Genomic DNA, 16,633 nt, shown 5'->3' with positions numbered 1-16,633 from the left:
CCCAAGACCAATTACAAGGATGAGGGAAGAGCAGGAATGGAGGCAGAATGGAGAGAGAAGACTTTAGTCTTCACTGAGGAGCCCATTTATTAAGATCTGAGTAAGATGGCTTCCAGAATGACCTGCTAAAGCCACTCTAGAATAGAAACAGGACTGTTTCTAGAACTTAGGGTGGAGGCTGTTGGTTGGCAATGTGCAAGGTCAATAGTAACGAGGGTAAGAGTGGCAGCTCAAAGAAAAAAGTGTATAGTGCCCATAAAATATGAACAAACCTCACATGTCCTAGAATAGCATTCGGCAATGGAAAGGAACACAGTAGTGATACAAGCTGGCAGAGTTGGGGTCAGTGGGGGGTGACTGCTTATAAGTAGGAGGCTTCTCTTTGGGTGATGGAAATGTTAAGATTGTGGTGATGGCTGTACAACTCTGAATATCTACAAACCATTCAACTGTACACTTTACTTGGGTGAACTCTATTCTATATGAACTGTATTTCAACAAGGCTGTTACACCATTGTAAATTCTCATGAATGTTCAAAAAAATTACAGATGGTTTTATTATCAGTCATAAGCAGCCATCTGAAGGCCAAGTCCGTTCAGTAAGTGTATGGATTCAGAGCTTTGTAGAACAAGATTCAAGTCACAGCTGCACCACTGGCCAGCTGCGCATACTTGGGCAAGCTGCTTACTTACCCGAGCTGACCCTCAGCACAACTGAGTGCTAAGATGAGGACGGCATCTTACACGTCCTCTGTGTAAGCACTCCAGATTGCTACAGCTTCCTAAATACTATTGTGTGAAAAACGTTATCCAGAAAAGCTTACATCAACCTTCTTTTCTTAGATAGTATCCAGAGGAATAAAACAGAACATTCTAATTGAATTTCTCCGATCCTGCATGTCAAGATCTACAGCTCAAGCAACTTCACATGTCCACTTTGTCCAAGTACCCAAGATGGTACTTTGGAGAACAGCGGTGCTAAACATCTTTTTGAGTGCTTCCTATGTTCTAGGCACTGTTTCATATTGGATTAAAGGTGAATTCGAATTCAAAAGCAGGTCAACAGGGCACTGTGCTTTCTCCTAGCATTTTTTTTTTTTACACTATTACTGTTTATTTGGGCCTTGTTGCTGTTCTTATTATCCTTTATCATTAGCCAAGAGTTATATTCAAAAATTTCTCAAAAACATGTACTTGAATATACAAGAGCCTGTAATGGTCCTATAAAATGTTAATTACTTGTAAGCAAGTCTATTATCAATAGGCAGAATAGGAAAGCATGCTTGGTTCTCTCGTTTTGGAGCAATATTTTTTTAAAATACATGCATGAGATTTTCATCTGGTTTACTTTAATTAGCAACTACATATTTCAAAAAAGCTGAATGTTTTTAGCTATTTTTTTTTACCTCTTTCTGAAGTGTGCAATTCATCCCCAAAGAATGAGAGCTGATTTGAATGCTTCAAAGTTGACTAACAACTTGTAATTAAACAAATTTAAGTCAACATATCGACTAGTTCCTTTTACTATTTAAAAGCAAAAAATATCATGTATTTTTTAACCAGTTCTGCCTCTTATTTTAGCACTATAAAAAACAGCATTTTCAAAACATGCAGGTTTTTAAGCAGTTTCAAAGGTGTTAGCATAGCACGCCATCCACATCACATGGTTAGTTAAGATTCACAACAGAAGAAATGTTGAGCATAACCTTACCATATCATCCGTCAGTGTCCTAATATGTAAATGCTGCAAATGAAAGAAACCAATCATATCAGTAATTTATAACAGCTTTTATTTTAGTTAATAGAATACATTAAAAAATTCTATAATGCTAAGTTGAACATAATTAAATTCCTGACAGTCTAATAAAAATGAATTATATATTGTTTTAATCACCTTCTCAAGAAGATGGACAAAAGGTACCCTGAATGTGTAGTTTCAAACATTTCTCAAGATTTCTTGGACTTGCAAACCTGACTAAAAACCTGTACAACAGTAAGTATATATTCCCGACTAACAATATTAGTTACCATTAAGTATACAGACTTAGAACACAACGGATACGGAGATTTAAAACATGGAAAAAAATCTGAACCATAAGACAGTGAAACTTTAAATCTACCATTAGCATGCAGCATAGAAGATAATGAAGTACTTTGCTGGCTTAATTAACTTAAACAATTCTAGTAACGAAGAGAGTACTGGAACGACTATTTGCATCTTTAACATCAGTTTGATTTATCACCAGTGGTGACAGTAGACACTTTTCAATTTCATTGCTAGCTTCTTTGAGAACCCTTTTGCTGATTTCCCTGCTAGACAAACATAAGGCCACTTTAGAAAGTGAATAAATTAGTTTCTTACAAAGTGGTGTTCAAAAGAAAAAGTATTTAGGAGGAACAAGAAGACCAGAAATCAGAGTCTTATAAATTCCGGAGTCAGGCAAGATTTTGCATGCAAGGAGCTGGAATCAATGCTCCCTCGTCTTATTCAGTAGCCTTAGACCATTTAAAAGGGCAGAGAAAGGGTCACGTGCATTCCTAAATAGATCCAATTTTAGAAGTATAAAAGAACACGTGTTAGCATTCATCATCTAACAGCCTGAGTGGCACTAAATTCAACATGGACGGAATGAAATTTCTCATTCATGTTTGTATACTCGAATACACCTTTATGCTCATCAATCTATCTCAGTGACGACCCAGATTAAAAAATTGTACAGAGCAAATCACTATTTCAGATTCTCTTGCTCTTGGACCAAGAGGTTCCTTCTTCTAGGGCAAAGAATAACAGTAACTGGAGGGGCCCCGAATGAGCTTTATGTAGAACCAAAGCTGAAGAACTGGCCACACTTACCAGCCACCCCACTAGGTTCTGGCCTACACGCTCTGTTAAACTGGGAACAAAGAAGGGATACTGAGCTAACAGAACTAGTGTTTAATTCTGGGTTAGAATTTATCTTCAATATTACCTTCAGCCCTTGAAAATAACAAGCACAGAAGTCCTTAGGAGTGGGTGTACTCCTGGGTAGAACTGTTAAGATTTCGAAGGCAGTTAGGGCCACAGTCTCCTCCCAGAGGCCATTACTAGAATTAAACGCCAGCCTACAGGGCTCTCAGGTTCGCAAAAAAAGGAGTAGAAAGACTGTGTGGGGTACCCCTCCCTCCAACTGCCTGCTGTTTGTGTGATTTCCTGCCAATTTCTGCCAACAGATTTCCAGCCCACTGCACGTGGTTAACACATTTCTATTCTTCAGCCAGAGATACCACCCCAGTCACAATAGGCATCACACCTGAAAGGGGGTCGTTTTGTATTCCTCTCCCAAGAGGAACATAGCCAACTACCAACGCAATGGCATTTTAGGTGGCCCGATGCTTAAAAAGTAACGCCAAAGAAAAAGGATCCAGCTGGAATCCTGTTTAGAAAAGTACACCACGGTAAAAAGAAAACACCTTCTTCAATGAAATAGTCCCAAAGACCAGTTTGAGTTGCCTGAGGAAAATGCCATAAAAGCAACACTGAGAGAATGGAAAGAAACAATTTTAAGAGAAACTAGAGCAGAGCCCAGGCAAGATTCATGATCTAAAGACTGCATAAAAGATACAGAAAATACAGTGCCAGACAAGAGAAGAGGGGGGTGGAGATCACAGGATGCAAAATACAGAAGATGTAAACACCCAGAAACAACATTTTTCGTTTACTTCGAAGGCCTAAAGCTGCGCAGCCCTTTCAAGTTAGAGTTGGACTCATTAACTCAGAATAGAACAGTCACCCTTACGTAGAAACAAGACGCATAAGATCCATTTTTTTGGTCATAACTACTTTAGACCCTTAAAACATTTCACTGAGAATCTAGCTTTTAGGGGCACCTGGGTGGCTCAGTCAGCTAAGCATCTGCCTTCTGCTCGGTAGTGATCCCAGGGCTCCCTGCTCAGCAGGGAGTCTGCTTCTCCCCTCCCCCAAAAAAATCCTTGCACACACTCTCTCCCTCTCTCTCAAAAATCTTGGGGGGAAAAAAAAGAATCTAGCTTTTAAAAGGATTCCATTTATTCAGTGCTTTAGTTGTTTTTCAAAAACTATGTAGGCACATACTTACGCCAATCTTCTACAAAAAAGAACATGTGATGAATTAGGACAGAATTATAATGCAGGGATAAGAAAACTCGAAGGGATCCAAGAGTGCAGGAAGTTTAACAGTCGGAGAAAAGAAGCCAAGGTCAAGTTTCTTATTCCTTCTCTGGAAAGTGCTTGCCTATCGATTCTCCCCACTATCCACACCCTGTTCCAGAGAAGCCAGTAGGGCAGGAAGTGATGGCAAATTCAAGGACCCACGACGGGACTGCAGGTAGTGACTAACACAATAAAGAGCTGGAAAACCCATCTAAAAATTTTGGTTCCTATATCAAAACAAGGAAGCCAGAGTAAGTTTCCCTTCAAGATTTAGCTTTCAAAAGAATAGAAATGACATAGCTGTTTACATGCATGCAATCTGAAGGAGACTCCTAAGACCCGTCAGCATTTAAAAATTTAAGTAGATCTAAGCATGAGTAATTGCCCCTAAAACTGAATGTCCAATCCCAGTCTACTTCAAATAGGACCCAAAGAAAAAATAGACACTACTTTTATTTTAAACGTACAGTTTTATCAAGTGGTAACCTTTTGTAGGATGTTTGCGAGTATCGATTCACATTTTCTGTGAAGTAGACATTATGTCGACGTTTAGATCAGACTTCTGAGAAGTCAAAGGAGCAGGGGGAGATGAAATGATGGACATAAAACCCCGAGATGATTCTGTGGGGTTTCAGCCTTCTTGAAGTAGATATAAAACTGCAAGGGTGACATCCTTAATTTAAAAAAAAGAACTTTATTATAAAAGTTACTGCCTTTATACTGCTACTCAAGGAACTGTTTATATGTCTGGTTAGCTAAGACACTTTTTAAAATGTACTTGTTTTATAGCTACCAGCAATGCTCTTTACTCTGGCTTCTGCTTTTTTTTTTTTTTAAAGATTTTATTTATTTATTTGACAGAGATAGAGACAGCCAACGAGAGAGGGAACACAAGCAGGGGGAGTGGGAGAGGAACAAGCAGGCTCATAGTGGAGGAGCCTGATGTGGGGCTCGATCCCATAACGCCAGGATCACGCCCTGAGCCGAAGGCAGACGCTTAACCGCTGTGCCACCCAGGCGCCCCTACTCTGGCTTCTGCTTAGGAGAAACAGGAACTGCACCCATCAGTCCAGCTCACGAGCAGCATTTGCAGATATCCGTACCAAGAAGGAAATGGAAACGTTCAATGGAAGCAGATAGGACCACTTTAAAAATAACCTAATAGCAACTTTTAGGGTTATATTTGTACCTCCACACACATGCACAGAAATTGAAAGCATACAGTTTTAGACCTATTAAGACATTCATACCTAAATGTGATTTTGTGACCTTTAGTTACATTACCTGGTCTATGATTGTATAGGTGTTATTAATGCTGTGTGGCCAATGGGATAAATCAAACTGGCAGTAATTTCAAGAACAGTTCTGTACACAGAACCATTGGCAAATGGTTAAGGTGTGCTATTAAAGCGTATTAGGGCTCCTTTCCCAAGCCAAAAAATTCACCTTTCTTCCTGTGTTCCTACATTGCTCAATTTGCTAATTTTACTTTCTCCCTAAAAAGTAAGGAGCACCTCATGTAGATAGGGAACAATGTTTCCTGCTAATGACAGTCCTAGGATGAATGGTCAAGAGGATCACTCTGCAACTGAAAGAAAAGTCTTTATAGATTTTTTTTTTTTTTTTTGGATCCTACGTTCTTTTGAAGAAAAAAAAAAAGGTAGAAATACAGAACATAGGCCTCTATATTCGCATTTAAGCAAGGTATCAAAACCTTTATTGAAGACCGTACATGCTGTCAAAAAATAGATCTCGACTTTCAGAGCACTGTATGAAATGCTGTAAATATCAAGGGGTCCTTCCCCAACCAACTTAGTCTACAAGGAAATAAACAAGACTAGATATATAATACAAAGCAACATACAAACCCAAGGTCCACATACACTTAAAAAAATAAAATAATAAAATAAAATAAAATAAAAAAGATTCCAAGCTGTAGCCCAAGACTTTTAGCAAACCTTATATTTTCTTTCATTGGTTAGAACATTGGAACCAGCAGGGAGCAGAGAATCTGCCCATTCATGTCATTAGTTACATGGCAGCCACCACCAAGGTCAAGCTAGCAGGCCCTGATCAATGTCAAAGCCAAATACATGGTAATACTTAAAAACTAAATTTTTAGCTGTTGCAATTTAATTTCATAAATTTGCATCCTTTAACTAGGTCAGTGAGGAGCCACTAACGAGGAAAACCTGTAAGATTAAAGCCTCTGATGGCACCTCAGACCCAATTTTCATCAACGAGACCCTCTCAGGCTCCTGGTTTTCACCTTGTTCGTGTGTACTAGAAACACATGAAGATTTGCTTTGTGAAAGAAGAGGACGAGGTCTCGGTTTCTCAAGATTCTGATTTGGCTTCTCAAGATTCTGATTCAGTAGGTCCAAGGAGGGGCTTAGGCATCCACAGGCTCCAGGGGCCCTGAAGGGAAGGCGGCGGCCAGCCCAGGACCCCTTGAGAAACCCTGCTCCGCACTCCACCGCCACCAGCCGTGAAACCACCCCTCAGCCTGCACACATTCGAATCTCTCGTCACGTGGCTCACTTGAAAACTGGTGTCCCTGGAGCAAGCTACATGAAGGGTACAGGTAGGAAGTACAAGCCGTTTTCAAAGAAGGAAGAAACACTGAGCTGGTACAATTGGGACAGGTCTTACTGCCACGTAGTGACAGGCACCAATGAGTACTGTTTGAAGAGAATTCAGCGCTCTCTGGTGGGTAGGGTGGATTATTGCATCATTTATTCAAATGCTTAGTCTATCTCTAAAGGTAAAATAATTCCACCTCATAAGCATATAATTAGTACTGAAGGATCGAATCTTGCTCATTAAGATCAGATCGGGACATGACACTATTTGCTTGTCAAAATAAGTCTGTAACAGGTTACTGACACAACAAAGTTACACCCAAAAGAAAAAACGAATCAATCTTCTTTCAGTCATAAGACGCACGTAATGTTATGCTGGGCATTGCCCACACTTGTTTCAAATTCCAGATTATTCCTTTCCACTAAATACTAACATGTACTTTATCCTGAGATTTCTGGTCCATACGTCTGTTTTAATGCCAATGCCAACTGCAAAGATTGCAGGAATATAAAGGAATATTACTAATCATGACACTAATCATACCTATAGAGCCTAAGGTTCATTTCCCAGGCAACAACACAACATACCTCGATGTGAAAATATTCAAGGGCTCCATATTTAAGAGCTCAAAAGTATCCAAAAATAATACTGAAGCTATCATAGCACCGAGGATAAGAGTAGGAGGATAAGAGTAGAGCTAGCTCTTTGATAACGTAAAGAAAAGCTTTTAAGTTGACTGGCTCTTCATGTGGGCCTATTTTTAGTCCCAGGTGGAGATAAGTGAGAGATGTTAGGGATAGGTGAGAATGAGTAAAAGCTCTCCAGTTGCTTTTAATCTGTTCATTTATTCAAAACCAAACCCTGCCTACCTCAGAAAGATAAATACCTGGCCATTACCCCAGGCTTCTCTACTCTCACCCACCCCGAGAATCCAACCTCCCTTCTCCATAATTCCTTCTTTGAGAAAGGAGAGTCATCAAGAAACACTAACTTTCAGGAAGAGACGTCATTCAAGCATTCATAGAAGTGAAAAAATTAATATTTAAGAGAACTCAAGGTTTTCACAAGGATCAAAAGGCAGCAACAGGGGCGCCTGGGTGGCACAGCGGTTAAGCATCTGCCTTCGGCTCAGGGCGTGATCCCAGGGTTCTGGGATCGAGCCCCACATCAGGCTCCTCTGCTATGAGCCTGCTTCTTCCTCTCCCACTTCCTCTGCTTGTGTTCCCTCTCTCACTGGCTGTCTCTATCTCTGTCGAATAAATAAATAAAATCTTAAAAAAAAAAAAAAAAAAAAAAAAAGGCAGCAACAGAACTGCTAGAAAACTACCACCTCTCCAGAAAAACCAATTATCAAATAGTTACTTGACTTCTCTCTTAGATGACACATTACAGGAGCTAGACACCCAACAAGTCTTTTTCTTTGGGGGATTTGTTGGTTTCTGGGGGTTTTTTGGTTGGTTGGTTGGTTTTGGGTTTTTTTGGTTTTTTTACTCTAGCAGAAATCCCATGTTCTTTTTCCTTCAATAAACCTCAACAGTAAGGTAAAATTAAAGGGAAAACAGAATAGCTAACTCTAATAACAGCTTTAATACATATTTGAATACCTATTTTAAGATGTTCTCCTCAGCCATTCCAGTTATTTTCACCTCTTCTACCAGATCAAAAACTCCTCTGCCATGGGTCCAAGGAAAGGCAATTCAAATCTCTGAGCTGCTCTACAAGGGGATTTAGTTCTAGGTCACCAGAATCCAAGACCTTTATAGTCATCTGGAGAAGGCTGAGAACTATTTAAAGTATTCACTGTAGGAAATGGTCCTAGAGCTTCCAGAATTACCCTGAAGCTTATCTGAACTACTGGGTTATTCCTGAGCGTGATTCCTAGAGGTCTTGGCCATGACACAAACATAGACTGAATATTCCCAAAGCTAACACAGCACCATGCATCATTCCTTATCTGTTCGAGAAGGATTTTGGTTTTTTTACATTCTGGCATCACTGTAAGGAAATTAAATTTTGTTGAACCTTTTTAGAGAATGATTTGGTGAAATAAATCCTATGTTCACATGCTTTAACCTAGTAATTCTTCTAGAATTACAAAATAAAACCAGAGGTTTATACACAAGTATTGTTACTATAGAGTTTATTTTAAATAGCTAGAATTATAATCAACCTAAAACTTCCCAGAATATGGGAACGATTAAATAACTATAGTCCTGCCATATGGACTATAATGACATAGGAAAATAATTACAATTGTTACATGAAAAAAGTTGCATTTAAAATTGCATATGCAATGTAATTCCAACTCCATTAATACATACTCTTCTAGGGGGAAAAAAAAGACAAGAACCATTTTTAATTTTATATATCTGGATTGTGGGATTTAGAGCCATTTTTCCCCCCCATTTTCCTGCATTTTCCCAGTTGTCTAGAATAGGCTTATTTTTATAATGAGAAAAGCTTTTTCACATTACTATGGATAATACTTTCCACACCAAGCAGAAAATACAGATAAGTTCCTTTTCAAATAATAATGTATGAAAAAAAAATCTTAAAAATCTAATATTGTAAACACAGACTTTAATAGGCTAGGGTTTTTTTAATGCATATTTTCAAATATGTCAGAATATATTAAGCACATTATTCACTGGTTTTGTAATTCACATATATAAATTAACCAATTTCAAAGACCTCCTTGGTTTCGTGAATTATTGATGTTGTCACCTGCTAGAGACTTAATTCCAAGAAAAATATACGAATCACTACATCACAAGCACAAATCCTTTTGACACAAATTCAATTTCTGTGGCAATAACATATTGACTTAGCTTTATTTTTCTATTTTATGACACTTATTAATGGCAGAGATAAAAGAAATCTATCATTTTTCTTTATTGTAAATGTAAACGATCTCACGCTATGTTAAGAATGTTAAGGTAAATACCACTCACCTGATAACTCTTTCATGCAAACGAGGACATGGTACCAAATAAAATAGGATTTTAAGAAAAAAACCTAATCTCCTACTCCTAATCTTCCTACTACACAATTAGAGTGCCAAAAGGGGCAAGACACTACATCAAAAATGAAGAGGACTCAGTCCCTACCCTTAGAAGCTTAAAGCCAAGAGAGCTGCAAGACAATAACCACAATAAGACAGTGAAAGCAGCACACAGGAGAGGTGCTCACTGGTGACCAGAAGGAAAAGCCATCTCTCCTTGCTAATTACATCTGCTTCAATACATGCTATTAACAGGCAAACATTATAGCCATGATCGAAGACTCAAGTCCAATTAATCTTTAGCCAGGATTCGGGTACAACTTGTAACAGAAAATTTCCTCTTCTGCCAGCGTAACAGAATCCGAGGGCGGGCACTCAGCAAATGTTTATTAAATATGACTATATTCTTGACAAGGAGTACCGTAGTAAATAAAACAAGGACTCCGGTCCTAAAGGAACTTTCCTTCTCTTGAGGAAGGGACGGTAAACACAATAAATAAGTTACAGAGGATGTTAGAAGGTGACGCTTGTTACGCTAAAATGAAAAGCAGCTGCACGGTGAGGGGAGGCCAGAAAGCCCAGCGGGAGCGTCCACGGGCTGTGATTTTAAATGTGGGGGGCTGGGGCCGGCAGGGGCCGGAGAGAGTAGCGTTGGAGCAGAGCGGAAGGCGCCCTAAGGGGGTAGCTGTGTGGACAAGAAGTAAAGAAACTCAGAGGGAAAACGGCCCCCGAAAGGAGCGGGTCTAGGGCGCTCAAGGAACAGGGAACCAACGCAGCTACAGCAGAACAAGACAAAGTCGAAGGGAGGGAGCCGCAGCAGGTGGGCGCCAGACCTCTGTAAGGCCAGGGGCTGTTTTATTCCTCCAACGAACAGTCACAAACACAAAAAGTACAAAAACACGCTCTGAATAATCAACTTAACCAGTAAACAACAGCTGAATACGCACACGATACAAGAAGCCTCAGAGGGAAGGAAAGCAACAGGGCTGTTCACAACCATTTCCTTCAGGGCGCTGTAAGTGGCTTGTTGGCCCATGTTGCCAGGCCTTACTTACTAAGAAGTGTTAGAAATACTCTCAAAACACTGTAAAGCCCACAAAGGCAGTTTTTGCACCAACTATTTCTATTGCATTAACAAAAGTATTTTAAGTATAGAATTAGGGGGTGCTGGAAGGGATGAGGGGGGCGGGGGGGTAGTCGAAGGAATAGCCAAGCATGTTTGAAGAAAGTTAGAAAAAATTTTTAATTACAGCAGTTTAATTACAGCATAATCCGTCAGACCCCACTGGAGTCTGAGCACCAGCCCTAGGGGTTCCTCCCACAGGGGGTCCACAAACGGTCAAGTGCCCACAGATATCTGAGCCCCGCCACAGGGTCCCTCTCAGGCAGCATCCCCTCTTTGCCCTTTCCCCTCCAAAACCTTTGTAAGCAATTCCCCTGCTAGACTGATCCACCAATGTTTCCATTTCTCGTCTGGGCTCTGCTTGAGACGCTGTCCTAGTCCCTTCCTTCTCCCTACCTGCGCTCAGGCCGTTTCTGTTACCCTGTACGGTCGGTCACCTACTCACCTTTCAAACAACGCCTGCCTCAGGAAGATTCTCTATCTTTCCCACAAGCTCACCTCTCCTATGACTCTTATATACTGCCCTGCGTTCCCCCAGCAGGAGGCTAACAGCCTGGGTTCCAGAAGCAAACTCACCTGGACTGGAATCCAGTTTAGATACTGATCAGCTGTGTGACCCTGGGCAATTAAATTCTCTGGGCTTCAGTTTCCCCTGGTACCAGGAGAGTAGGAAGCGGCTGTCCTCATACGCTTGTTCAGAGCCTTAGTTGAAAAAGCCACATCAAATCCCCTTCCTTCCCACTAACATCTCCACCAGTATCACCTTGGTTCAGGTCACCATCATTCTCAAGGCCACACCCAACAGTCTCCTCCCACTGGGCACTGAAATCATCCATTAATCCACTTAAATCCATTTGTTATTGATGTAAATGTATGCAGGTCCCCTGCCCAAAGTGGGCGTGGGCTCCTGAGAGCAGGATTTTTGTCATGGTCATTTTGCCAGCAGCTCTATTTGCTGGGCGTCAGTTACACTGGACCATTCTCTTTACAGCTGCTGAGGCCTCTCGCGTGTTGCCATCTTACTTTGGGGCTGAGAACTCAAGCAGGGGCAGTTTCCCAACGCCATGCCCAGAGCCCGGGCCTCAGGGCAGGGACAGCTAGATGGGTGAATGAGATGGGCGGAAAGCAGACATACTGAGTAGGTATTCCACACATAAACCTGTGGTAAGGGTGGGTCACCCTTCATTATCATCAAGAAATGATGAGCCCACCTCTCTTCATCCAAAGCTCTTTGTTTACAGTTCCCTTGGGTCACTGATCATTGTTTGCAGTTGGTGTTTACGTCTTTCATTTTCTTGTTTTATTTTGTTTTCTTTTGTTTTTAATGTACCAGAGACCTTGTTTCCCTCATCTTTGAGTGCCTAGACCTCATACAGGGCACATTTTAGGGTCAGTGGTTTTCAACCTGACCACAAAAGACAATCAGCTGAAGAGTTTCTGTTTTCTTTTCTTAATATTCCAAACCAATCGAATCAGAATACCCAAAGGTAGAGCCTGTCACAAGGACTTGTAAAGCTCCCCCAGGTGACTCTACTGGGCAACCACGGTTAAACACCAGTAACTTGGACAAACTCTTCTGAACTCAGTCTTCCAGTGCCAAGACTATCATCAAGGAAACTCCAAAGACCCACATGTGTTGACATGATAGATACTTGGCATCTCTGCCTCGTGCACAGAGTCCCTTCTTTATGTCATAGGGGTGGACCCAGCAGTCTTCATTGTTCTCTGTGAGCCAGGCCTGACCACAGATGTGACAGAGCTCAATCCCTACACCCAAGCAGAGACAATCATATCCTCACTCTACCGAAAATCTGGATTTGGGATTCAGGAATGAGAATCTGTTCTTGCATAGGCCAAGACCATGTATGCCTGGAACTGTGAGGCTCTGAGCTTGGCTGTGTGAAGATCAAAGGAACAGAAGCTGTGCTCTCTGGAGATACAACAATGGAGCAAATGCCTAGTGAGAAGCAAAACAAGGCTGTATGACCCCAGAAAAAGAGAGAATGACGGAAGCTGCCAGCTCTTGGTTCTAGGTTCCAAACCCTTGGGAGGACCAGCTACATTTACTGTGCTTGATCCAAGAATATACTGCTCTGTCTTTATGACTGCCCTTTGCAATTTCAAGCGAGATATTATATGGGGGTCTGTTTCTTTAAGCCAAAAAATGCTCTGACTGAGACAAAACCCAAGACTCCCCCCAGCACCCAGATGATACAGCCCACCTCGTCATTACCACCACCACTTCCTGAGCACTCCTCATAATTACCAGTACACCCAACGGTCCTATTAATTAGCCATTATCCCCATCTTAGAGATCAGAAAACTGTCACAGAAGTGATTTGCCAGGCTGGAAATGGACCCTTGGTCACTGTGACTCCAAAACCTAGACTCATTCCCCTTCCTTTCCCATAGTCCCCGCTGCTACCATGAGACAGCAGCTGTTATCAAATCTAGGGAGGACTTGCAGTGGAAATGAAGCAGTTTCTGAGGCAAAGAAATTTGAAAGAGAAATCTTAACAAGAAAAATGAACGTAATTCCAACTGGATGATTATTAAGCATTATAACACTGACCACTAAGTTGTATCTTAAAAGTTCAGGTGAGTAAGTATAAGAAGTTGGGGGTGGGGGGGGATTGTGATTTCTATAAACTAACAAGAATATGTTTTGCTAGGGAGTTTCCCCATTTATGTCTTAAAGTTGCTCTCTTAAGTGTGTAATAGAGATGGAGTGAATAGTTTATTTCTAATTTGTAGAATTTAAGCTGCAGTATATACCACAAGCCTTTGAAAACCATGCTCTCCCAATTCAGACTAAAATATAAGCCACAAAAATATCCACATTCAAGAACACACATACACACACACACACACACACACACACACACACAAATCAAAAATTACAGGGCAATAGCTAATCAAAGAAAATTAAGTATTTTTAATTATTGATGAAGTTTGAACTCTTCATAATAACTAAATCACCACAAAGTTTTCTTGCATAATTTGATTACTACTTTTTGTTACTAGTCTCTACATTGGTTTGTCACTACAAATGAGCCCAAAGGACTCATATTACGAAGTGAACATCTGAAAAACAGAGGAAAAGAGCACAATCCCAACTCTTACATTCAGTCCTAGTATTATGCATAAAATGTAGTTCATTTTACATTTCTTCTAGAAATATTAACCAAGCTGGATATAGTTAGCATCTAAGCTAAGCAGACAACACGTTAGGCCTGGCCCAAAAAGACCTATGAAACATGGCAGCTGCCCTGAAGGAGTTGACAATCCAATAAATAGGCTCTAGAGAAAGAAAAAAAAAAGAGCCTGGGTCACTTATTTTCTCCTCCTGGTGATTCAAAAAATAGTATCACAAAAGTAACTGTCCTGCGAAGGCTACCCATACTGAAATACACAGGTTCCTCGTCTTAATGCTCTTTGCACGTGTCATCCAGAGGAATTTGGAAAGATAAGTCCTTGAATGGGATCAGATACAAAGCAGCCCAATACTGCACCAAATCTGCACTGTGACATATCACGACATGGTGAAACTCCAACACAGAGCATTCTATGTCACACGTTAGGTTGTGAACACACCAATTTCTGCAGTCAAGCTGCAAGCTCAAGCAACTACAGTCTAAATTGCTTGACAATCTTCCAGCGATGTCAAAATTCAGCTCTAACAACAACCCAAGTATATTTGCAAAGTACTTCTAAAAGTCCAAAGTTTCACGTTGATAATAGCTCCATTCAAGGACCCCAATAAAATAGGTCAACAAGGATTATGGGGAAGTCCTCAGCTGACAGCCAGAGCCATGAGAAGGCACCCAATGATCCTAATAACTTAGTGCAAATTACTGAGGACTGCGGCTCTTCCAAGGGTGTGAAGACAATCCTCCCCTATTTCTTTTCTTTTTGAGATATCACTGACACTTAACGTTGTGTAAGCTTAAGGTGCACAGAGTGTTGATTTCATACATTTATATATTGCAATGATTACCACCATCGCATTACTGATACCTCTATCATATCACATAATTATCACTTATTTTTTGTGGTGAGAACATCTGAGATCTGGTCTCTTAGCAGTTTTGGAGTAGATGGTACAGTATTGTTGACTCTAATTGCTATGCTGTGCATTAGAGATATCGAACTTATGTTTTAGTTGGAAGTTTATAGCCTTTAACATCTCCCCAGTTCCCCCATCCCTCCCCCGTCGCTGGCCCGTGGTAACCACCATTCTTCTGTTTGTACAAGTCTGGATTTTTTTAGATTCCACATTGTAAGTGATATCATACAATATCTGTCTTTCTCTGTCTGGCTCATCTCACTAAGCATAATGTCCTCCAGGTCCATCTGTGTTGTAGCAAAGGGCAGGATTTCCTTCTTTCTCACGGTTGAAAAATATTCCATTGTGTGTTTATATATATACTGCATCTTTTTTTTTGTCCATTCGTCTGTCAACATTTAGATTGTTTCCATATCTTGGCTATTGTGAATAATGCTGCAGTAGACGTGGGAGTGCCATGTCTCTTTGAGATCTTGATTTTATTTCCTTTGTATATATATCCTGTGGGACTGCTGAATTATATGGTAGTTTTATTTACAATATTTTGAGGAACCTCCATACTGTTTTCCACAGTGGCTGAACTTATAGTCCCACCAACAGTGCACAAATGTTCCCTTTACATCCTCACCATCACTTGTTATCTCTTGTCTTCTTGATGACAGCCCTTCCAACGGGTGTGATCCTACACCTGGTTCTGTCACTGCTGATGTCATTTGGCTCATAAACCTATCACTGATGGTGGCATCAGAGGCTATGAAGGTGCATCATCTTGGCCAGAATAAGATGTGCATGATCTCCAACGGGAATAAATCTTCACATCACCGGCAGGCAGCCTGACTTACAAGAGAAGACACTGAGGGCCACAGGCAGTCCCTTTAAAAATGAATGTAGGTCAAAGTTTATCATTGGCCACTAGCTACACAGGGCTATTTAAATTAATTCAAATTAAGCCAAATTAAAAATTCAGCTCTTTGGGAGCATTACCCTCATGGAGCTAGTGCTATCAAAGTGGACACAGCAGAACAGAATATCTCACCACAGAAAGTTCCTCCTAAAAAATGTTGATCTAGGTAGTAGTAAAAGCTAAAGAAATGGACAAGCTCAGGCTGAAAGGAGGTATAAACTGGAAGATGACAATCGGAGACAGTACTTAGGAACACCAATTTAAAGGGGTGCAAAGAGAGATGAGCAAAGATCAGAAGAGAAGAACACATCATGGCAAAGGTTTCAAGAAGCAAGAGGTCGGTGCTAATCCTGTGAAGTCAAGTAGGATAAAGTCTGAAATCAGCCACCAGGTTGGCAATTGTTGATCTGCCAAAGCAATTTCGGTGGAATGAACGGAAGCAAAGGCAAGGTTGAGGAACAATGGCAGGTGGCTGAATCTGTCCTCGAAGAAAACACTCTACCCTTGGCCAATGCCATCGTAAGAGCAGCAAAGAGCTAAGAGCTGTTTAATACTTATGTGTCAACCCCCATTCTAACACACCGAACCATCATATTCAATGTACCATATAGGTACATAGGTACCATAATGTTCCCATCTCGTAGATGAAGAAACAAACAGAAAAAGGAGTAATTTTCCAAGGTCACACAGCTATCAAATACAGAGCCAGGATTTAAATCCAGGTTAATTTCAGAGCCTGAGTCCTTCAAGATGACATAAAATGGACTCCTTGGTAACACTTCCCACTT

General features: G+C 40.7%; 1 protein-coding gene across 4 annotated transcripts in view; it reads right to left on the bottom strand.

Annotated features, from left to right (window-relative positions):
* The window catches only part of DIAPH3 (diaphanous related formin 3), a 475,240-nt gene that overhangs the window by 446,859 nt on the left and 11,748 nt on the right, over nt 1-16,633 (bottom strand). For 2 of the 4 annotated variants that reach the window (XR_015725940.1, XM_087865106.1), the window contains exon 2: nt 1,712-1,744. The exons of 1 other annotated variant lie outside the window; for it this stretch is intronic. Coding sequence is in view for 2 of the 3 variants with exons in the window: in XM_087865106.1 (XP_087721232.1) it covers nt 1,712-1,744 (33 nt within the window). In the remaining variant the exon portion in view is untranslated. Of the gene's footprint in view, nt 1-1,711; nt 1,745-11,320; nt 11,380-16,633 lie in introns of those variants that run through there. One more of the 4 variants, XM_087865108.1, reaches the window with a different exon arrangement.

This window comes from Ursus americanus, chromosome 10, assembly GCF_024610735.1.
Source record: "Ursus americanus isolate L20-20 chromosome 10, mUrsAme1.1.p, whole genome shotgun sequence".
NCBI classification, from domain to species: Eukaryota; Metazoa; Chordata; class Mammalia; order Carnivora; family Ursidae; genus Ursus; species Ursus americanus.
This window is presented reverse-complemented; position numbering and strand designations above follow the sequence as displayed.